General features: G+C 50.6%; 2 protein-coding genes across 2 annotated transcripts in view; one reads left to right on the plus strand and one right to left on the minus strand.

Moving 5' to 3' along the window:
- Nucleotides 1–21,641, minus strand: part of LOC140690056 (uncharacterized) — a 60,572-nt gene extending 38,931 nt beyond the window's left edge. Inside the window, exons 1-2 of the mRNA XM_072951577.1 lie at nucleotides 21,615–21,641; nucleotides 21,096–21,492 (exon numbers count right to left, since the gene is read on the minus strand). Coding sequence (XP_072807678.1) covers nucleotides 21,096–21,492; nucleotides 21,615–21,641 — 424 coding nt within the window. The remainder of the gene's footprint in view (nucleotides 1–21,095; nucleotides 21,493–21,614) is intronic.
- On the plus strand, nucleotides 1,252–8,527 carry LOC116277962 (NUT family member 2G-like). Its single transcript, XM_072951625.1, has 7 exons — nucleotides 1,252–1,339; nucleotides 3,244–3,934; nucleotides 4,868–4,996; nucleotides 5,990–6,162; nucleotides 6,614–6,882; nucleotides 7,173–7,289; nucleotides 7,988–8,527. Exons 1-7 carry the CDS (start codon nucleotides 1,312–1,314, stop codon nucleotides 8,204–8,206), a joined length of 1,626 nt encoding a protein of 541 aa, XP_072807726.1. The 5' UTR covers nucleotides 1,252–1,311; the 3' UTR covers nucleotides 8,207–8,527.
- Nucleotides 21,642–21,988: the final 347 nt, after the last annotated feature.

Consider the following 21,988-nt stretch of genomic DNA (forward strand, 5'->3'; position numbering starts at 1 on the left):
TATAAAGAGCCCCCACAACTTAATAAGAAAAAAAACAAAACAACCCAATCCAAAAATGGGCAGAACTAAACAAGCAACTCTCCAATGAAAAAACACAAATGGCCAATAGGCACATGAAAAAATGCTGTGTACCACTAATTCTCAGAGAAACGCAAATCAACACTACACTGAGGTATCCCCTGACACCAGTCATAATGGTTCTCATTCAGAATTCCACAAACTATCAATGCTGGAGAGGCTGTGGAGAAAAGGGAACTCTCCTACACTGTTGGTGGGAATGTAGTTTGCCGCAGCCATTACCAAAACAGTACTGAGATTCCTCAAAAGACTAAAGAAAGATTTACCATACGGTCCAGCAACCCCACTCCTGGGCGTATATCCAGAGGGAACTCTAATTCGAAAACATACCTGCACCCCAGTGGTCACAGCAGCACTATTTACAAGAGCCAAAATATGGAAACAACCTAAATGTCCATCGACAGATGACTGCATAAAGAAGCCGTGGTATATTTACAAAACGGAACACTACTCAGCCCTAAGAAAGAATACAATAATGACATTTGCAGCAACACGGATGGCCCTGGAGAATGGCATTCTAAGTAAAGTAACCCAGAAAGAGAAACAAAAATACCATACACTACCACTCATATGTGGTATCTTAAAAAAAAAAAAAAGACAAGGAAAACTGAACTTATTTACAAATCAAACACAGACTCACAGACATAGTAAATAAACTTATGGTCACCAGGGCAAAAGGCGGTGGGAAGGGATAAATTGCGAGTCCGAGATTTGAAAATACTGAGTGGTACATATAAAATAGATAAACAAGGTTACACTGTATAGCACAGAGAACTATATTCGGTAATCTTGTAGCAGGTTATGGTGAAAAACAATGCAAATACAAATATATATATATTCATGGATGACTGAAGCATTGTGCTGTACACCAGAAAATGACACAAGACTGTAACGTGACTGTACTTCAATTAAACAAAATGAATAAAATAATGTGGATTGTTTAGAGAGCCACAGACCAGTTGTGCTGCCACTCTGCCATGTGGAAGGAACTTCTGGTTCTTGCCTTCCTGCCACAGCCCTGCATAGAAGGTCTTCCCACACCCACCCAGGCCCACCTGCCCTCTGCCCCTCCCCCACGACAGAATGTCCTGACCCCCACATTCTACTGTTGAAATTCAAACTTCACCTGCCTTTGTTTGAGTTCTGAGCATCTGCTGGAGCAGTTAACTCACTCTCTGGGTCCTCCTCTGGATTTCTCTCATTGAGGCTACCAGGCAGCGCTGGTCCGTGCCCATGCCTGTGGGAATGGCTTTACAAAGAGGTAAGCCTGAATGCTGGGGATACGTTCTCAATGGCTCTGCCATCCCTCGAATCCTTGGGGTTCACATGTGACACTTCACTGTGGGCACACAGGTGGACTAAAGTGGAGGAAGGAGAGAGCCCTGGACCCCCAAGGACATCTCCCCTGGGGAGCCTGGGGAGACGGTGGAAACCAGAGATCGCAAGGGGAGGAGGGCTCCTGGAAGGTGGATCAACACGACTCAGGGGAATTGCCCTGGGTGTGGAGAAAGGACAGCAGCAGGCAGGGTGGTGCTTTGTAGAAGGGAGACAAGCCACTCTGAAACCTGTGTGTCGGGGTTAGTAGGTCTGAGCTGGTGGCACAGGGAGGGTCATGGGGAAAGCCTACCCTGTACCTTGTCCCTTAGGCACCTGACGCTTGCCCCATGATTTCCTTCTAAGGGATCTGAACCAGGGCATCCTGTATCTGATGGGGGCACGGGGAGAGAAGGGCTTAGCCAGAAAACTATTCAATGGGGGGTGGGGGGGTATCCTGTGGCCACATCTGCTATGACCTGCTTTCTACCAGAGCTAGTCAGGAAGGTACTCTAACTGCCACAGCCCAGATCTTCTCCCCTCCTTCCAGCCCAGAGCTCGCTCCTCAGTTAAGGTAACTGTTGCCTTGGATTCAGCAGGGGATGGGCAACCTCTCAACTGCAACCAAGACAGGGTTTGAGGTCCTCAGTTGTTCTTCCTTTTGTGGAAACGCAGTTCTGCAGACACTTGTGATACTTCTCCAGCATCTCACGGAGGACCCTCAGGCCTGCCTGTGACATCAGGAATTTGTTCATATTTCACGCCAGCGATTCATGGACAGGGAACAGATGTAGAGTGCGGGTGGTTCTGGTGGAACGATTATGAAGGCTGATTCCTTCTTAAAGGGGGAAAGGAGCCCAGCCCAGAAGCAGGAGGACAATCTTCTGTGTTGTTATTAAATGCCCTGTGGCACCTGTTCCGGCTAATTAGGTGCACAGGGGTGAGTGCCTTGTCCTCCTGAACAGGGATGTGTTCCAGACAACATTATCAATGACGGCACCTGGCTCATGCCTCTTTCTTAGTCTGCCTTCAATTTGAATGACTGGGAACTGGAAGAGGATGGACCACAGACACTACGTATTCCCATGACCAATGTAACATGACCATTTCCTGGCCTTCTGTACTCCTCTGCGGCCATCACTGGCTGTGAGAGGATGGAAACCACACATGTGGCTGCTTCTCAGACCCACGTCCCAGGAGCAGAACTCCTGAGTGATGGCAGTGACTCTGGGCACTGGGGATGGGGTGGCAAAACCCGGCCCATGTTAAGTGTCTGCTGTGGGTGGCCCTGAGGTCACGTGCACGCTGGGCCAGTGTATTATGGATTGGTATCAGGGTTATGTGGAACGCCAGGAAAGAAAGAGGATTTATACTGAGCATCAGGAAGTGGAGGAGTAAGGAGGAGGTGGGCCCTTAATATTTTAGACACTACCTGGTTCACAAAGGCCCTTTGGCTGCCTACAACTTCCCTTGGAAAAGGTCTCTACCTGCTAGTGAGGCCTGCAAAGGAGCAGGTGTCCACACACCTCCAGGACTTGGGGGACAGCCTGTGAGAGTCAGGTGCAAGGGAATTCCTTACGGAGGCCCTGCGAGTCGGTGCTTGCTGAGACTATTTCTTCTCGGCAGGCAGGGGTCAGGGGCCTGGGTGAATGGGAGCAAGCTCCCTACTGGAGTAATTCCCAGTTAGAGGTCAGAGCATGAAAACTAGTCCAAGGGATCTGCACACGGCACAGTCTCCCCTGCCCAAATGTCCTTAAGCTGCTGACACTGACGCTCTGTGATTCCCCAGAGAGCCCCAGTCCTGGTTGCCCATTCTCCTCCTCCACTCACGCCTTTCCTTTGTCTCAACAGCATCTCCACTGCTGGGAACGGATGGGCTTACGAGCACTGGTGCCTCCCTGTCTCCATTCATGGCACTTCCCTTCCCCCCACCCGCTCCTGGCCCCCAACACTGGCCACCCTGGGAGCAGCACCTGCCACCCTCCTTGACCCCATTGTTCCCTCCTGGCACCACCCTGCTGCTGCCAGCTTTCTCCACGACACCTTTAGTCGCTACTGGTGGCCAGGTCCCCAGTGCCACTGAGCCTTGCAACATCACTGTCCAAGAAAGGTCAGAAGGGAGGCCAGCAGAGCCCCTCCACATGCAGAGCTTCGTTCTTACTCCAGGAACTGTCATCTGGGGTGCTCCTGGGACCCTCAGTGGGAATCCTACTTGCCCTGCTCCCCTATCCTTAAGACCTCAAGTGACCACCCCAGCTGTTGGGGTAACTCAGGATGGCAAGGCCCCAGGCCTTCCCCCTCTAGCTCCACCACCAGCTGCCCAGCTGGCCCCCAGCATTCCACCTGTCAACGCTGGGCCACGGCCACCTGCCGCTTCCAGGGAGGGGAGTCTGGCCACCTCCCAGTCTCAGACCCCGCAGGATGACTCCTGTAACCGCAAGACCGTCTACAAGAACTACCGACGTTGGCAGCGCTTCAAGAGCCTGGCCCGGAGGCACCTTCCCCAGAGCCCTGATGCAGAAGCTCTTTCCTGCTTCCTCATGTGAGTGAGTTCTCAGAGGGCACATGAGCTCATCTGGGGTTTCACATGGAGGACCCTGGGCTGGACTTGCAGGTTAGGTTTCTAAGGATCCTAGAAGGAAGGTCTGAGGGTGATGTCCATGCTATGACAAGGCACACTGTCCATCATACACTCACACTTCCAGTCCATGACATCCTTTCAGTGTCTTAGCTCAACTGATGACAACACCCTTGGCGAGTCCAGCTGACTTTCCTTCCGTGATTATCTTGGCAGTATTTACTGAAGACTTGCAGTCAGAGAGGGTGCTGGGGAAGGTGAGGAGCCACGGATGGAGTGCCCCCCTCTCCTGTACTGCTGTCTCCTCTGAACACAGGACTTGAGTGTGGGATGGCCAGGGGGATGCCACCGCAGAGGAGGGGGAGGACCTACAGGGCCCAGGTGAGAGCTATGCGCATGCCTGGTCCTCACTGTTCTGGACAATTCTAGCTCAAACAGGGAGACGGTAGAGCTCTCCTAAGGGCAGGGACTCTCTCGTACTAGAGCGGTGAGCCTGAAGGCATTTCCACCTGACACGGGCACAATTACAGCTGATTCAGAGGATTGGGCAGGAGCCCACTTGGGCTCATCTGTGAAGCGGTATCAGATTCCCTGGCACAGGCCACACCTCAGAGATGACAGGGATCTGTGTTATGAAAAGTCAGTCGTGAAGAGGAAAAGAGCTCCCCAAGGCACCGTGTCCCAGCTATGGCGTGGGAGTGCATGGTCTCCCTTCAGTGAGTGGGAGGGGGTGACAACAGTAGCCAGGAAGGCCTGTCTTTGACTCCCAGATACCTGCCTCTGCTCCTCCTGATGCTCAGTCATGCTGTGTTGGGGGATGTGCGGTCCATGATGCCAGGTGGGGTCAGGCTGGTGGGGAATGGGCTGTTCACTGAGACTGACCTTGACGGCTTACAGCCCAGTGCTTCGATCCCTGGCCCGACTCAAGCCCACTATGACGCTGGAGGAGGGACTGCAGCGGGCCGAGCAGGAATGGGAGCGCATGAGCAACTTCGACCGAATGATGTATTACGAGATGGCGGCAAAGTGAGTCCGCGTCCTGGACCCAAGGGCTGCGGTGGGTGAGGGCGACACCCCAGGGCAGGATCTGGCTGTGGTCAGAGAGGAGGAGGGAGGAGGCAGCTCCCCCAGCACAGGGTCCCCGCAGCCCAGAGGCCGGACTACATTCCAGAAGCCTCTCCCACACCTTGACAGCTTGGGTCTATTCGTCCTCTGCCCAGGGCTCCGCCCTTCCCTGATGTGGCCTTCTTTTGCCTTGATGAAGGGCTCACTCGGGGTGGAGCGGGGAAACTGTGAGCCCAGTGCGGTCAACATGTTCCACCCACCAGCCTGCTGCCTCCTTAGTGCTGGGGGCCTGGAGGCCACTCACATGGCATTTGGAACCCTCTCTCCTCCTGAAGTGTGGCCGGACTGGGTAACCTGGTGTCCCTCCCAGAGAGGCTGGGGAAGCCAGCGTGTCTCTTACCACAAGGGTCACTGGCTCTTCATGAAACTTCTTCGGGGTAAACCCTTCATTTGAAAAACCAAAACAAACAAGCACTTCTCAGAGGAAAGGAAAGCCTCTCCACTAACCTTAGGGTCCACATCCTACAACCTCTCCTGGGCCCAGTTTCCAGGTTTATGTTCCAGGACTCTCAGCATCAGCCCAGGATCCTGGATCCGGGCAAGGACCCCCGTGGGGAACACCTGCCTGATCTGGCCTCTGGCTGTCAGCCCTTCCTGTGTTTCTGGACACGGGCAGGGGGTAAGTGGATGGTCCCCTGTGGGCCTTCCATGCAGGCCTGGTTCAATTCAGCGACCTGGGTCTATGCCGTTGAACGCCCTGCAGTGCTGGGGAGGCACGGGTGTCCCCAGATCTGGTATTTGCCCCAAGAACAGCTCCCCGCTGGGGACACCACCTCACAGGGCCTTGACCGCCCCCAGCACATCCTCTCCTGATCCCTCCATCTCTGCACCCTGGGTGGCCTCCAGAGCCCAGGACTTTTTCTCAGCATGGCCTGGGCCACCCTAATCCCTCAGGTTCAAGGAATTTGAGGCAGAGGAGGAGATACAACTTCAGCAACTGCAGTGCATGAAGTGGGTGCAGTGCCTGCCTCCTCCAGCCCCACCGGAGTCGGAACCTCAGGGGCCCCCAGACCCAAAAGTGGGCCTGCAGCAAGGTACCCACGTGCCCACTGGAGCCGGACGCAAAGGTAACAGGGACCTAGGGATGGCCACTGTCCCCACGTCAGTCCTCTTCCCTCAAGGGGGGCACTGGTCTTTCCACCTCAACAGCCACCCAGAGGGGGTCTCGGCTGCACTTTGTCACTACGGGGTATTGACCTGGTCTGCTGTTCAACTCCTCTCCCACTTCCCTGTCTGAGGGCCCCACAGAAAGTCTTCCTCAGAAGAGGGCAGGATGGGGAGACCTTTGAAAAAGTTGGAGGTTGCACACTTCCTCACACACGTGGCTCTCTTAGCTGCTCCCACTTACCTCTCCCTCCTCACCCCCATCACAGTGGGGGAAGACACAGGTGGTCCTGACCCCACCCACACCCACGTCCACGTCCCCCAAACACGGCGCTCCCCGACAGGCGCACTCCGTGCTCAGGCGCTGCACGCGGGAGCCCCTCACCCTCCTTTTCTCCTCCCGCTCTGCCTTAGCCTCTGTGCCCAGGAAAGCCGGCCCCAGGGCCAAACCCGCCCACCCGCAGCCACACAGATCCCAGCGGCCCCGGGAGACCAAGGCACCCAAGGAGATTCCCCTGGAGGCTGTCAAGGAGTATGAGGACATCTTGGAGGAGCTGCTGGGGCCTGTCCACTCGGCCACTGGGGAGACAGATGCAGAATGCCCAGAGGACGGGACCTACCCGGACTCGAGTCTCCTGAGCTACATGGGCCAGCTGTGTTCCCAGGGAGACTTTGTCACCAAGGTGGGCTGGGCCTGCAGCCTCGGGGCTGCAAGATTCCACGGACTGGCACTCTCAGCACCCAGGAATGGGGTTCTGCCCAGGCCTTTGGGACTTAAGCTCGGCTACTTGTCCCTGAGCTTTGTGTGTGTGAGTGTGTCTCCGTGTGTAGCTGATTGCCACGGTGGTTTGAAACATGCCACCTTGTGGAGGAGAACAGAGTGGGTCTCTGCTGTTCACTTTCGCTGCAGGTATTTGTGGCTCACTGGTTACTCCTGGCCAAGGATGCTCACAGCCTTGTCCTTCCACCTTAGGTGGAGGCCGTCATTCACCCTCAGTTCCTGGCACATTTGCTTTCCCCAGAACCACAGCTGGATCCCTTAGCCCTAGCTGAGGAGTTAGAACAGGAGGAAGGACTCTCTCCTGAAGAGGTGAGCCAGAGGAGGGAGGGACACTCAGGGAGACTAGGGAGGGAGGGATCCCAGTTACAAGAAGGAAGGCAAAGGACACCGAGGGAACCAAGGTGAGGCAGGACCCAGGTGAGCCAAGGAAGTGATGGGACGCCAGAACAGGAGGCCCACAGCGCTCTACTCAACCCTCCCCTGCCTGGAAGGCCTGGCATTGTGGAGGGCCTGCTAGGGACTGGGGCAATGCAGGACCGTAGGAAGGAGAGGATGGGGGCCCAGAGAGAAAGGAAGGACACACAGCCGGGAACGAGGCCCAGGAGGACAGCAGGAGTGCCAGTGTGCGTTCTTCGATTGGAGTCCTGGAGGCATCCCCCCTACAGCCCCTCACCGCCATCATCGGCTGCCCGGCCCTCCTGCTGCCCTCACCCACATATGCGGGGCCAGTCACTGACCACCGCCCTCCTATCAGCTGGTGTAGAAACGACTCCTGGCCCTGAAGGAGGAGTTGGGTGAGCGGGCGCCCAACACTCACCGTGCACCCCGATTGGACTCAAGTCCTCATCAGTCTGATGTTACACAAGATGCCCAGAGGCATGACGAAGGCCCCCAGCTGGGGGTCAGCAACGAAGATAGCCCACCAGAGATTGAGTCTGAGGAACTTTCAAGGTGCAACGAAACAGAGAGTGGCCTGAACACGTCAAAACACTGTCTTCTCTCTCCAGGACATGAGGGTTTCCCTCCATCCCGGGCTGGACAGCCCCTCTCTCCTCCCCAGGGTCAAAGGCACACTGCACCGAGTCTGGGACCCAGGGACACCTCAAATCTCAGAGAGGCCTCTCCTCTTAGGGAGGATGCAGGACCAAGGCCAGAGGATGGGTCCAGTGAGGCCAAGGAGGCGGCCCCCAGCCTGGATTTTATCTTGGCTACTCAGTACTGCCTGATGCCCTGGGGAGGGAAGTCCCACAGCTCTGCCCCAGGGCCCTTAAGATTTCTCTGCTCTGCAGCTCAGGAGGCCCCCCAAGCCCCCTCCCCTCATAGAATCAGCCTTAGCCCAGCTCCTGCACCAGCTGCCAAGTCCAGGAAGCGGGATCTGTGTGCAGGCCAGGTGTCTGATGACAAGCTACCCCAGACCAAGCCTGACCTCGGGATCTCTGGGAGACCAGCCTTGACTCTGGGGCTGGTGCGACCCTCACAACCAAAAAAGAGGAAGTGTGACCCATTTGTCGCAGGGAGTGTGAGGAGGAGGAGGAAGAAGAGGCACTGCAACAAGTAATAACCCTCCAGGGCCAGCCCCCCAGGGGGCCCTCATGGGAGCTTAGGGGCTCTTTCTCATCCAGTGCTGATCCTGGCTGATGTAGGGGGTGGGGGGGGTCCATCAGGGCCAGGGTGGGGTGGGGTGGTGGGAGTTGGAGGGTTGGGGAGGTGGGTGGGAGCAGCACCTTGCGGTGATATATGTAAAACGGGAATAAAAATAAGTTTTGTTTGGAAATGTTCTAAGACCAGTTTAGTCTTATTCGTCTGTGCTGCTGCACAGAGAGGGCTCCTGAGAGGGAGGAGGAAGAGGCCCCAAGAGCTATGGATCCACAGGTGGCCGGCTACATCTTCCTCCACATTGACACATGGTCCTCAGATGCTCCTGGGAGCCCCCAGCTCTCACTGTCCCCAGGAACCCCCACATCATTCTTTTCACTCAAGTCTGCTTGGCCACAGGCCTGTGGGACAGCCCATCATCAGCAGCATTCCTGAACAAACTAGGGATGGAGAGCTGTCTTTGTGCCTTTCAGACCTTTGGACTGACTAAGCAGTTCTCTAGAATGGAGCCTCGAGACAGCCCTGGTCTTTGGGGAGCTTCTCTCTGCTTCCCTGAAGCAGCCAGCCCAGAGAGCCTCCTCTAGTCTCCTGGGATTCCTGTAACTGGTGAAGTGGTGGAGGCAGCACCCTCTTAACCCCAAGGACACATGGGGGATGGGCTGAGAGGGAGTTCATGGGCGCCTGTAAAGGAGTGTAAAAGGGGAATGACAGTGGGCGCCGCTGTGGGACTTGTGGGATTTACGTGCGGGGGCAGCACGACCAGCTGAGGGTTTGTAACATGCTGGACTTTGACTGCCGATCCCAGCACTGCTTAGTTGCATGGTATGTTTAGTTTGTGAAAGGTTATCAGGCTGTAAGCTTGATATCTGTACTGTTCTGCATATACATTACACTTCACTTCAAGTCAAAAGTTAAAAAATAATAATTTTTTAAAACTTTTTTGAAGTAAAGCAAAAAAGAAAAGCAGAGAAGAGTAATTATCACAAAACTGAGGATTGTGGTCACCTCTAGAAGGGGATTTGATAACACATTTCTAAGGTTCTCACAATGTTCTATTCTACAATTTGTACAATAATCACATTATTAATTTACTTTTTAAACAGGTACGTTTTACATCTGTTTCAGTACGTGAAAATAAAATTAGAAGTAGTAAAAAAAAATACAATAGTCCAGTAAATGTAAAAGCAACTAAAACAAATTCCTAGAAAACTAAAAGTATCAACAAAAAACAGAAAATGAAAACTCATGTAACCATTTGTTAAAGAATTTCTGAATCAGTAGTTTAACATGTTCCTATCGAAACCAGACAAACAAAATTCAGGTTCAGATGGCTTTACAAACAAGTTCTACCAAACTTTAAAGGATTCAACCATTCCAATTTTTCAGAAAGAGAAATAGAATACAGGAAAAGAAGGAATACAGCCTAACTAATTCCCTAAGGATGGTCTAATTTTGACACCAAAACCACAGGACAGCATGAGAAAGGGAAGACTACAGACCCATTTCATTCACGAACACAAGGATAAAACCCCAAGGATTTATGAGCAAACCAAAGGCAGCAGTACACAGCAGTGATGATGACCTAGCTGGGCTTAATCTCAGGAATGAAAAGCTGCTTCAGCATTAGAGAAACCTTTTCATGTTACCTGAAATTTGTAACAGATGAAAGAAGAAAAATCACATGAAAATTTCTAGAGAAGCAATGAAAAAGCAATGTGGAAATGCAACAATCATTCAGGACTTTGTAAAAATTTGAAGAAGAGAAACTCATAAGGAAAACTACATGAACACCGACAGAACTGACAGCCCTTCTCATTCAATGAAAGCTTTACTTTTAACATGAGCAATACCCACTCACCACTGCTCTTAAGACAGGGAAAAAAAAAAAGTCTAAGTAATGAAAATAAATAAAATTGTCATGATTTTCAAATGCTATGCTTGTCGTAAAAGAATTTCAGCACAAATTCTTGGAACAAGACTTTAGCAAGGCTGCAGGATATCATAAAATCAACTGGTAAAAGTCAAATGCCTTTCTCAAAACCAGAGCAGACAGAAATTACAGTAACAACAACAAACATCAGGGAGCAAGGAATCGATTTAACAAAAGAAATATAAGAGGAAGAACATAAAACTTTACTGGAAGAACTAATTATGAAAACAATGTGGCATCACCTAGTGAACACGCACGTGCCCTCCCACCCAGCAAATGTACCCCTGGGGGTGCGTCCAAGGAAACTCTCCTGTATCAGGAGAGATGTACCAGGTTATTCTCAGAAACACTGGAATAACAAGAAACAACCCAAAATGTCCATGAATAGTAGAATGAATAAACTGTGGTATATTTATATACGGAAGTAGTGAAAATGATTAACTATACTCAGGAACATGATGAGTGAACAAAGCTACCTGAAGAACACACACAGTGACTCCACGTACATAAAATTCAAACCAGGGAGTGCTAAGCACGACACTGCTTAAGGAGCATCACAGGAGGGGGATATACATGAAGGTGCCTAACGGACAAGAAGTGCTGAAGAAACAGCAGTCCCATGGGGGCTGTGGGGAACCACCTGGAGGGCGGGCCAAGAAACACAGACCAGCACAGCCAGTGGTCACAAGGGGACACTCTCCACTGCACAATGAGGTCGTCCCAATACTACCTTACAGAACAGAAGAGCTTCCAAATTCACTTTATGATGCAAGTGTAACAATAAACCCCAAACCAGACAGCCTGCACACACACACACACACACACACACACACCAGACATGGTACCGCTTATGAAGAGCAACACAAAATATTCAGCTTCTAGCAAACAGAATCCAACAGCACATTATAAAAGACAATAAAAAACTACCAAAAACCAAGCCGGGTTTACTCCAAGAATGTAAAGGAGATTCAACAGAAGGAAACCATTAACATGATCCTCATGTTCATAACTCTGAACAGAGTGTTAACCTCTCATTAACGATCATCTTCATGGAGGCAAAAAACACACTTGACAGAATTCACTCATTTATGTGAAAATAACCTAAATGGCAAGTGCTGGCTACTTCCATAAGTAAAATACACCTCAGCTCAATGCGAGCATCTTACTTAACAGGGAGACACTAGAGGCTTTCCTCCTCAAGCTAGAAATCATGGAAGGCCAAAGTGTTCGCCAATTTATGTTAGAATAGGTAAACATTAAATTCTAGGGTGTGAGAGAAACATTTACCAGCTCTTGAATGCTACATCCTGCCTGCTGGGGTAACCAGAAGCACTTCTGAAGTTTCTATGAAACTTTGGCCTTCTTACACCTAATTTCTGTAAAGGGCTCTTTCTAGCAGTTCTGTCAGAGTGGACAGAGACTCACGAATGTCTTTTCCTTCCAGCTCACTTGGGACTAAAGAAAGAATTGACAATGCTCCTAAAGAATATCACCTTTATCATCACTTGAATGCTAAGGGATCAGAGCTGTCTTGAAAGGATGCTTGAAGACGTTAGCAAAATACACCAATGGAATGGCTCAACATGCAATACCACTTAAAACCTCTCCAGGCGGGACAGAATCAAAATGAGGTGTTGGGAAGGAGGTGAAGAACTGAAACACCTCACACCTGCTGACAGAGGGTAAAATGGTACTCCGGAAAATGGTTTGGTGGTTTGCTAAAAGATTAAAAACACACCAATCTGCCGAAGTGTCAAGGACTAAAGCCAAAGGCAGTGTGAGGAACTGCTCTGTCCTGAAGGGGACCACCGAGACAGGGGCTAAGCGCACCATGCGCCCACCAAGCAGGGTCTGAAGAGCAGGAAACTGTCCTGGGCTGGCGCTCACTGCCCGACGGGCACGGCTGCATTACGGTTACACAGGAGGGCCGTGTGTGGTGTTCTGGGGAGACGGGGCACTGTACCAGTGATTTACTCTCAGATGATGCGGAGGAAAACCCTCTTTGTACTGTCCTTATGCTATTTTTCTACATTTAAGACGGCTGAAATTTTTGTTACACATACAGCATTTAAAACATCCTAATTTATTACATAAAAGGAAATCATACCCTCCCCTTATACTTCCTCCCCTTTTAATTATTTCGGTTTTCTTCACAGCACCTACCAGTAGCTAAAGCATCATGTGCACAGGAAGCCTGCCTTCCCCTCTGACAGTAAACTCCTGCTAAGCGCTGGGACCGGGTCTGGTCTCCATGCTGCTCCAGGGCTGGCACAGTGGCCAGTGCACAGTGTATTCATATGTGTTCAATAAGTTAACCTATAGTCTTATTATGGTTTACAATAAAATCATTTACCATCCCCTCCCCCAAAACATGCACCCATCACTCGCCCACAGCAACTCTACCCCTGTGTACCCAAGAGAACTGAAAATGTATCTCCACTTCAGAACAAGAGATGGATGTTCATTGCAGAATCATTCACAGCAGACAAAAACTGGACACATACTGTCTATAATCTAGTGAAGCCATCCAATTAATTGCTATTTGAAAACAAAAGCAACAGAACTACTAGTCCTGGCAATAACATGGATGAATCTCAAAATATTTTAAGTGAAGAAAACACCAGATAAAAAACTTTTTGGAATGATGAAAACGTTCTAAAACTGGACTGTGGTGATGACTGCACAACTCTGTAAATTTGCAGTGAACTGCATATTTAAATTTTATGAATTTTGGACTATGTTGATAGAGCTGCTTTAAAATAAAAAGTAGAAAACAAGGGACAGCCTCCTTTTTCTTGCTGTGTGCTCAATTTTTTAAAAATCAGGATGGTGTAAAGAGAGGGATGAGCATCTGAAGGGAGCCTGTAAACCTGAACTAATGAAGTCCAAGCTGCAAGATGCGGGACCCTGACAGTCAGCGGCAGCGGCAGTCTCATGCTCCCTCCCTGTGCCCGGCCCCTCCAGTCTGCCTCAAAGGCAATTCTCAGAGTCTGCCTCGACTCCACCACCAGCATCCCCCAGGCACCCGGGCAGGAGGCTCTGGGAGAACCTGGGCTTGGAGACACAAATCCGTCAGTGCCACTACTAACTGCACACTAGAGAGACAAAGTTTGAATTTGTGTAGAAGATTCTGACTGGCTGAAAAAGAAACTTCACTTTCTGGGTTGGGATGTGCCATCAACTTCTTATTCCTCAACCACAGCTTTATGTCTCACAACAGACTATAGCATTCTTAAACTTGGTGGACAATCATTCAACGGTTTTAAAGTCTCAAAAATTATTTTAGGGGGCATATGTAAGAAAAAAGAAAAGTATCTGCTAACTCCAGGAACTGCTCAGAGGTCATTTATCCTTATTTAATAACAATAAAATGAATAACCCACTTTAAAAATAGGTTTGTGCATGGGCCACCTTTTTCAGTTTTCCAAAGGCAGAAACATGGACAGGGCCACTTAAAATTAAATGATTAATGAATAAACACTGAGTAGAAAAGTATCTTGGACCTGTGTTTGTGTTAAGTGCTAGAAGAAAGACAAGAAGAAGGAAACTCTTTAGAAGGAACCTAAAGCTAAGGCCTGATCAAGCCTTTTCAATCCTCTCTCCAAGCCAGGCATCCACCGACCACGAGCTGCCTGGGGACTAGGTGTTTTCTTCACGGAAGCAGCTGAACAGCTGCTCTGTGTACTACTGCAGACAGACACCACTTGCTGAATTAATCAGTAACTGGGAAGCCCAGGTGGAGTTAGTGGCTCTGTCCAGAATGATCTCCTATCAGTGTTTTCACACAGTGACACAGTAATCTTATTTCCTTATCAGTCTGTCTCCAACAGGACCTGGAGCATCCCTCAGGGAGGGCGGGGACTGGACCAGGGCCTGGCAGAAATGCTCTGACTATTAAATCTAACTGGGAGGGGGGCTGCCCTAGACCACACAACTGTGTGACCCAACTCTAGCACACTCACTTCCATGGACTGGGCTTTGCACTCCAGGACGATGTCTAAGAGACTGAGGGGAGGGAGGACGCTGGCCCCGAAAGGCCCATTCACTTCCAGGGAGTAACAACCAGAGCAGTAACCCGAGGCTAAGGGCTCAGCGCTCAACCTATGTGTCTCATCCAATCCTCCCAACACTGAGGTAGGTATCACTACCCCCTCTCTACAGGACAGAATAACAGGCTCAGGTCACATACAGGTGTCCAGAGCCCACACTCTTATCTGCTCTACTGTATAGACTCCCAGCCACGGATCAGAACATGGGCCTTAGAATATCTGTTCTTAAGTCAATCTGTGGGTGCTGGGTTCCTGGGGGATTACTGTTAGGCTGCATAACTCACACGTTACACATGTATCAAAACTTAAATGAGCTGTAAAGAATGCCACCCAGTTTGGCTGCCACGCCCATACTACCAGGGACAGGAATGCTGAACAGCCCTAAAAGCAACCCAAACCCCTGTTCTGTCTATTTTGCCCCCCCTTCCTTCCAACCCGCCCCCAACAGCAGGCCTCGGCCCAGCACAAGAGCAGGGGAAGCAGCACCAAGAACTAACCTGGTTAGTCAGAGGTCAGCGGGAGACATCTCATGCCCACCCCCACCTCACTGCGCCACCTTAGAGAGGTCTAGCCTTATCAAATGATGCCGCCTGGGCCTCAGGTGTCCTGGATCCACGGTGGACACTAGCCCAAGCTGGATCAGATTCTCTCCCCCAGGAGTCAGAGTGCTCTGAAGACACATACCTCTGGGAAGCTATGGTCAGCTCTCTTCTGCCAAGTGCATGGGGATGTGGTCAAAGTGAAAAGAGAGAAAATACAAAAACACTTGTGCAGAGATGCAGGATGCAAGAAGATTTTGTAAATGTCAAGAGGAAAGGGAGTAGCTGCCTTGGTCTCGCTTTTAGTTCCCGGTTACATCCATACCTGAAGCTTTAACTGCTCTTCCTGTCCCTGTAACACCATGAGAATCATCCCAGGATCTGAATCACAAACTCCCCAATTTCTACAACCCATTTTCTACAAGTCATGCCCCAAACGCTTTGGCACCCTTCCCCACCTTTCACTCAGCTAGCTTCAAGTCATTCTCCAGGTCCCAGCTTAAACAGCACTTCTTCCAGGACACCCTCCCGGACCACTCCGTGAACCCCTGCCCCACTTTTTATGGGTGTAACAGGCAGCACTCTGTGCCTCGTCATGTTCAGTACAACTGACTGCTTTCCTGTTAAGACTGTAAACACCGAAGCGTAAAACCCACTTCCATCCTACTGCTTAGCACACAGGTCAGGTCCACGATTAGTAAAGTTCCTAAATGAATGAAGATTAAGAAACTGCTGGAGGTATGCAGGGGGAGTCGGAAGAATCAACGCTGATGAACACCCTACTGATAAAAACGAAGCTGCTTTGACCCTACCTCCCTCACCCCTTCCAAGTTTCTGGCTCCTCCTTCTTCCATCTCCACAACAGGCCCAAGTTGCTCATCACGATCATCATTTTACCCCTTGGTGCCAACACATTCAGGAACTCAGACTGCAGGAAGCACGCTTCCAGGTAACTCGCTGTAACAGAGGAAAGTCTATAGCAGTTCATGGGGGAAAAATTATACGTATTGAGGTCTAGAACAAATCTCAGTTCTGCTATACATTTACCACCTGTGAACCCTGGACAAGTTACCTGAGATCTGGGTTCCTTATCTCTAAGTGAAAAACGTAATACCGCAAAGGTGAGGATGAAAATGACTTTGAAACCATAGCACCTAAGGCAAGCTTGCAACTAATGCTAGTCAGTTGGTCATGGTGAAGTCCATGCAGACCTCACTCCCCACCTCCCACCAGCCACAGATGGGTTCAGAGCCCAGGGCGTGCTGAAACACTGAGCATCTGAGACAGACCGTGGACAACATCTATCCTGCTGGCTTTCAAATGTACGGGAGCCCCAAGAAGTGAAAGAGAAAAGAGAAGCAAAAAGGAAGAAAGAGCATCTCAGGGTCAGGCCGGTGGGCGGGCAGAGCAGGCTGGACGCGGGGTGGTGTAGATGGAGATGTTTCTTTGGAAAGCCATCGTTTTCTACTTAGTAGGTACATTACTGTCAGCAAGGTGAGGAACAAACTATACATAGTTCCCAGAAAACTCCACGTGGATGTTTTCCATGAAAATATTTTTATTAATGCTTCACAACTGAGAGCATACAAAATAAATTCAGCAGAATGGCATATCAACTACAGTCACCACCAGGAGCACATTATTAGGGATGTTACTAATACCAAAATGAATTGTTTGCATTTCACTTGCACTCAAAACTGTTCAGAAACTCTGGATTTTCTGTTGCTCGTGTAACATGGTCTCCTCATATCTTTGAGCTCCAAAAACCATACAAGACACTTCTTTATTAGAAGTTACATTAACGAGTTAAGCCAACACAACTAGGAATCTGGTCTGGAGCCTCTGTAAAGGATTTATACTACTGCTGGTCCTGCCTTTCAAACAGGTGGTACCAAAACCCAGCAAAGTTCCAGGGAGGGATGGGCAGAGTGCTAGAGCCCAGAGTCAGAAGGAAGTTCATGGAGGAAACGACTCTCACAGGAAGGCAGGAACTGCCCAGGGCCCACCCCTTCTTGGGGATGGGCTGGAGGGAAACACCACTGGCATCTTAACAGGACACTCCTCCGCTGCAGGGACGGACTGTGCTGCCTGCGCGTTGCATGCAGGTCATTCGGCACGTCCACCTCCACCACATACACGCTGAAGGCCATTAACACCTCCAATCGATGTAACGACAAAACGCAAAACTAAACTCACATACATTTCGAAATGTCCCTGGAGATGGGGTAAAAATCACACCCACTGACTGAGTACCCCTCAGTAAGCAGAAAGAAGAGAGAACAAGTACAGTGGGTAGAAAGCCAAAGAGAGACAATGAGGGAAGCACAAAATTTGATGAGGAACCAGCAGAAAAGGGCATCCTTCAGTGAATTTCACCTATCCTCTCAAGTCCCAGGTCCTTAGAAAACAAAGTCCTTCAGAACTCGATCCCACCCATCCTAGCTGCCTCCACTCCAGCCTTCTCCACAAGGTATCCACCCACATCCCCCCTTCCCAGACAACTCCTGGTTTTCCCGACCGGATGTGCCGAGCTCAGACCTCTGTGCCTTGGCATGTGCATTCTGCTCTACCTGGAGTGCACTTCTCAAGGCAAACTCCCAGCACCAAGGTTTATGAAGCCAGACACAGGCAGCCCCACGCCACCCCGGCCTTCTGCCCCCACAGCGCTCCCCATGGGCCTTCTGTGCTCCCGCCCAACTGCACCCCACTGTCTGGAGCAGAAGCTACTGAAGGGCAGGTGCCCCTTGAGTCCTCGCAGGGAACTGGTGCTCAATGAATTCTAAGGGAATGACCTTTCATGAAAGGTTTTTGTAAAAGGCTAAAAAAGCAACCCACGCGGAAAGCAGACAATAGATATTTTTGACTATGGAAAGCATGTGTTTTCGCAACTCTGATCTTTGGTTGAGTATCGCTCAGGTACCAGGCAGAGGTGCTCTATCACTTCCTAGCTCGGTAGCTGTGGGCAAATTAAGTAACCTCGCTGTGTCTCAAATTCCACTTAACTGAAAGCAACCAGCTCTGCAGTGTGGTTACCAGGACTAATTAATATATGCTTAGAAACAAAGAAACAAAAGTAACAGAAAGCGTTGACTAAACCGTAGTTCTTACTAGCCGGCCGGAATCACAGACACATTAACAGGACCGGATACTGTACCCTCAGGAATATGAGCACGACAAAATTTTGGTTAAAACTATGTTTCTTTTAGGAGAGCTGAAAGTCAGAAAATTCAACAGCTTGTCCTCCAGCTGCACTGCTGCTCTCTGCAGTCCTCAGTACCGATCCCTAGTGACCACTATGTCCCCTGGCTCCGCTGACAATGTGGACTCCCAGGTCTCTGGTCTCTGACCACACCTCCTCCTCTTCTGTAGCTTGCCCGCTATGGACACCTAAAGTCAAGCATTCCTTCAGCTCAGCTCACACATTTTTTCTCATCTTTTCCCCTCTCAAGGCTTCCATTAGGATCGCTATGGAGATGACCTCACGACCTCTCAGTCACATTCAGAAAATGTTTCAAGCTGAATTTACCCAACAGAGATATTTATTTTAAATTAGATTATGAAGCATACAGCTTCAACTTCTCTCTTTCACAACATTTTCCCCTTTTTTCCCAAGTCTTACACATCTCACCAGTCCTCAATTTCCTCTTCATTTGCCCACCTCTTAAAACTACTTGCTTGCCAAGGTTCCGTCTTTGGTCTTTCTGTTCTGTCTCACTGGTTCTTAACCTCTCTGGAATAATGAACCCTTTGAAAATCTAATGAATGCTATGCATTACTTACTAAAAAGATAAACACACGGGATATATGCATGCAAATTCACCTAACCAATGATCTCAAATAAAAATCTATGTTCATCCACACCAGACTACCACTTACACAAATTTTCATCTAGATGCTATGTCCCTTTTATTTCCAGGATACAGCCTAAAGGGCCTCATAAACCAGCATCATGAACTTAACAAGTACAAACCAGAACTCACTATTTCTTCTTCAGAAACTTCCTCTGCCTACAGTATTCCTCCTCTAATAATGGCACCACCATGCCCCTAAGCTAGAAGCCTTGGAATTAACAACCTTCCCTATACCACATCACCAGGTCCTGGCTCAGAATCTCTCCCAATCCAAATTCCTCTTCAGCCTCTTACCCTGTAAGATCTCATTATCCTTTGCTTCATCTCATACCTGCCATGATCAAAAGTCCACTGAGAGCATCTGTGATCTACATTCTCCCAAAATTTCAAAACTATTCATGTGCCTGCCTCTTCTCAAAAGTGTTCATTCGTCTAAGGGCCCAAGGACGGGATGGGCAATACCCAGCCTCTCACCATGAGACCTGGTGACCTGCACACTTACCAACACGTGAACAGGAATCTGACCTACGACAGAGACGAGATGCTGTGGGCAGTAACATCTCTCCGTTACCTTCTAGGACCTTATTTCCTTTAGGTCTGACCTAATTTAATTTCTCCTATGGCTCCTAACCCTCTGAGTTAAAGTGAATTTTCACAGCTGTATACTGTGAGGCCCTCTGTTCCTTAAGAGAATGAAAACATTTAAGTCTTTTATTTTGTTAATGAATTTTAACTATACTGTGTACCTAGCCAGCATACTTGGTAAAACATTCCCTCTATACATTTCTAAACGCATGACTACTTCTGAAATAATGACGTTACTGATATAAGTTTGCTTGGAAGAGTAAAATATGCTAAAATTCCAAATTTACTGATAACACTAATTAAGGAAAATAGGAAGTAATGAAAAGGGCTCCGGCCTCAGAAACCGGATCTGAGTCTATAATCTCAAGTCTGACTCTTCAGTTGTGAGACCTTAGGAACTGGCTTCACCTGGAAACACTTTCTCTTCTGAAGCAGAGAGAGCACTGCCCTGCCCTCCCTGCAAGGTGGCTGTTCAGGTAACATGAGGTAACAGTACCTAGCACAGTACCTGACACCAAGTGTTCAGAAATAGTTTGCTTCCTTCACTTAACACAAAGGACACACTCACATGGAGAAGTTTAGGTGTAAGGAAGCCTACACTTCCACAACTCTGCCAGCACTAAATACGACGTGTAGTTCGTTGTAATAAAACAGCAACACCGTCACCCCCATTCCACGAGCGCTTCTAAGGGACCTGGAGCCAGACAAGGGAGTGGGCACGTGGTTCTGCAAGAACTCCATCAGGGCTGCATACACACCGAGCACTAAAGCAGTAACAGGGCAAAGTCCACAGTCATTGTGCTAAAACGTATGGCTGCCTTTATGCTAGTACTGGAGCTCACGCGGGGTAAAAGGGGGGAAAGTCAAATTAGGCCCAACTCCAAACGACTCCTTAAGAAATCAAGACAGCGATGCTGACTTACCTTTCCTGAAACGCCAACAGTACCATCCCAAAATCCATTTAAAAACTTCAAGATTGAAACATGCCACACCAACACTGGTGCCGCTTCATGCGCTTTAGAAAGCCTGTGCAGGAGAGCACCCCTGGCAGCAGGGAAGGTGCTGAACCAAAGCCGTTTGCGGTAAACGCAGGCGAGGGGGGCAAACAAGATGATTTAGGGGATGAGCACACATGCCGCTGTGGAACCCTTTCCCGACCAGAGCCGCCTCCATGAGCATCTTAAGGAATTCGCGGCTTCCCAATTCCACGTCAAGGGAAGGCCGCGCGGCTAGCACAAGGAGGTGAGGAGAGCCCGTCCCCGTCCTAGGGGTCCCTGAGTGCCGGGTTCCCGGCCTCCACCCTCCCCGCACGGGCCCCTCCCCCACTCCCCGCGCCCAGCGAGGGCCGCCCAGGACAGGGCCCTCCCGCGAAGCGCCGCGAGCAACGCCCCAGTCCGAGCGGCCCGGCCCCTCCCGACACTCCCGGCGCGCGGACGGCGGGGCAGCCCCTCTGGGGTCGGGACCGGGCTCGCGAGGCCGGGGCCGACGCCGCAGCTGCGCCCGCCGAGGCCGGGCGGGGGCCCGGGCGGGCGGGCGCGGCCTGCATCCGGGGCGCGGACACTCACCACACGACGCCGTGGGAGCCCTCGCCGAGGTAGCAGGTTGCTGGAGCGCGGCCCCCCGTCGCACATCTGCCCGCGGACCACCTCGGGCGCGCGCCCGCCGCCACCGCGCCGGGCACTGAGCTCCGCGGCCGGCCCTCGGCCAGCGCCGCGCTTCCCGGAGAGACCGCGCCGCCGCCGCGGCAGCCGCTGCCGCTGTGGAAAGGAGCAGGACCAGCAGCGCTCGAGAGACCTGGCGAGCCGCCGTCAGCTCGACCAACTGCCGCCTGCCCGCCTGACGAACTGCCCGTTGGGCCGGCGGAGGGAGGGGCGCCGCTGAGGAGGGCGCTGGGGCGGGGCCGGAGCCGCAGAGTGCGCGCGCGCGGATTCGCTCCCGTGGCCTCGGGGGCGGGGCTGCGTGCTAAGGGAGGAGACACGTGTGTGTAAACTAGTGTCCCCTGAGATTTGAGAAAGGAACAGTGGGTCTATTACAGAATATTGAATATAGTTCCCTGTGCTACAGAGAAACCTCTTTCTTCCCACCCTTCTTTCTTCCTTCGCTCTCAACATCATCTCCTGCCTGCCCGTTCCTTCTTTCCTGATGTCATAGCCCAGTGCAAGTGGAGGAGGAGGCAAGCAATTCACAACTCTCTGTAGTATGATCAGAGGAGGACGCTCCGAGGTGGAAATATTTAAGCCCAGATCTGTGTGGAGTGTAAGGGACAGAGAATTGAAGGTGTACAGAATGGAAAGACAACCGTGGACGTACTCCACGAGATAGCAAATGGGGGGGGGGGTGACAGATGAGGTCATAGAGGGGCCAAAGCCAGAAAAGGCCATGGAAAACCTCACCTGAACTGTCCGGGGAGGCGGGTGTGTTCCATGGCTTAATGAGGAAAAAAAAAAAAAGGAGAAGG

The sequence above is a fragment of the Vicugna pacos genome, chromosome 28 (genome assembly GCF_048564905.1).
Source record: "Vicugna pacos chromosome 28, VicPac4, whole genome shotgun sequence".
NCBI classification, from domain to species: domain Eukaryota; kingdom Metazoa; phylum Chordata; class Mammalia; order Artiodactyla; family Camelidae; genus Vicugna; species Vicugna pacos.

Coding starts and splice junctions, on each gene's coding strand:
- LOC116277962 (XM_072951625.1), top strand. CDS start 1,312: ATGCCTGTGGGAATGGCTTTACAAAGAG. Junction 3,935..4,867: donor GCTCTTTCCTGCTTCCTCAT/GTGAGTGAGTTC, acceptor GACGGCTTACAG/CCCAGTGCTTCGATCCCTGG. Junction 6,163..6,613: donor CACTGGAGCCGGACGCAAAG/GTAACAGGGACC, acceptor GCTCTGCCTTAG/CCTCTGTGCCCAGGAAAGCC.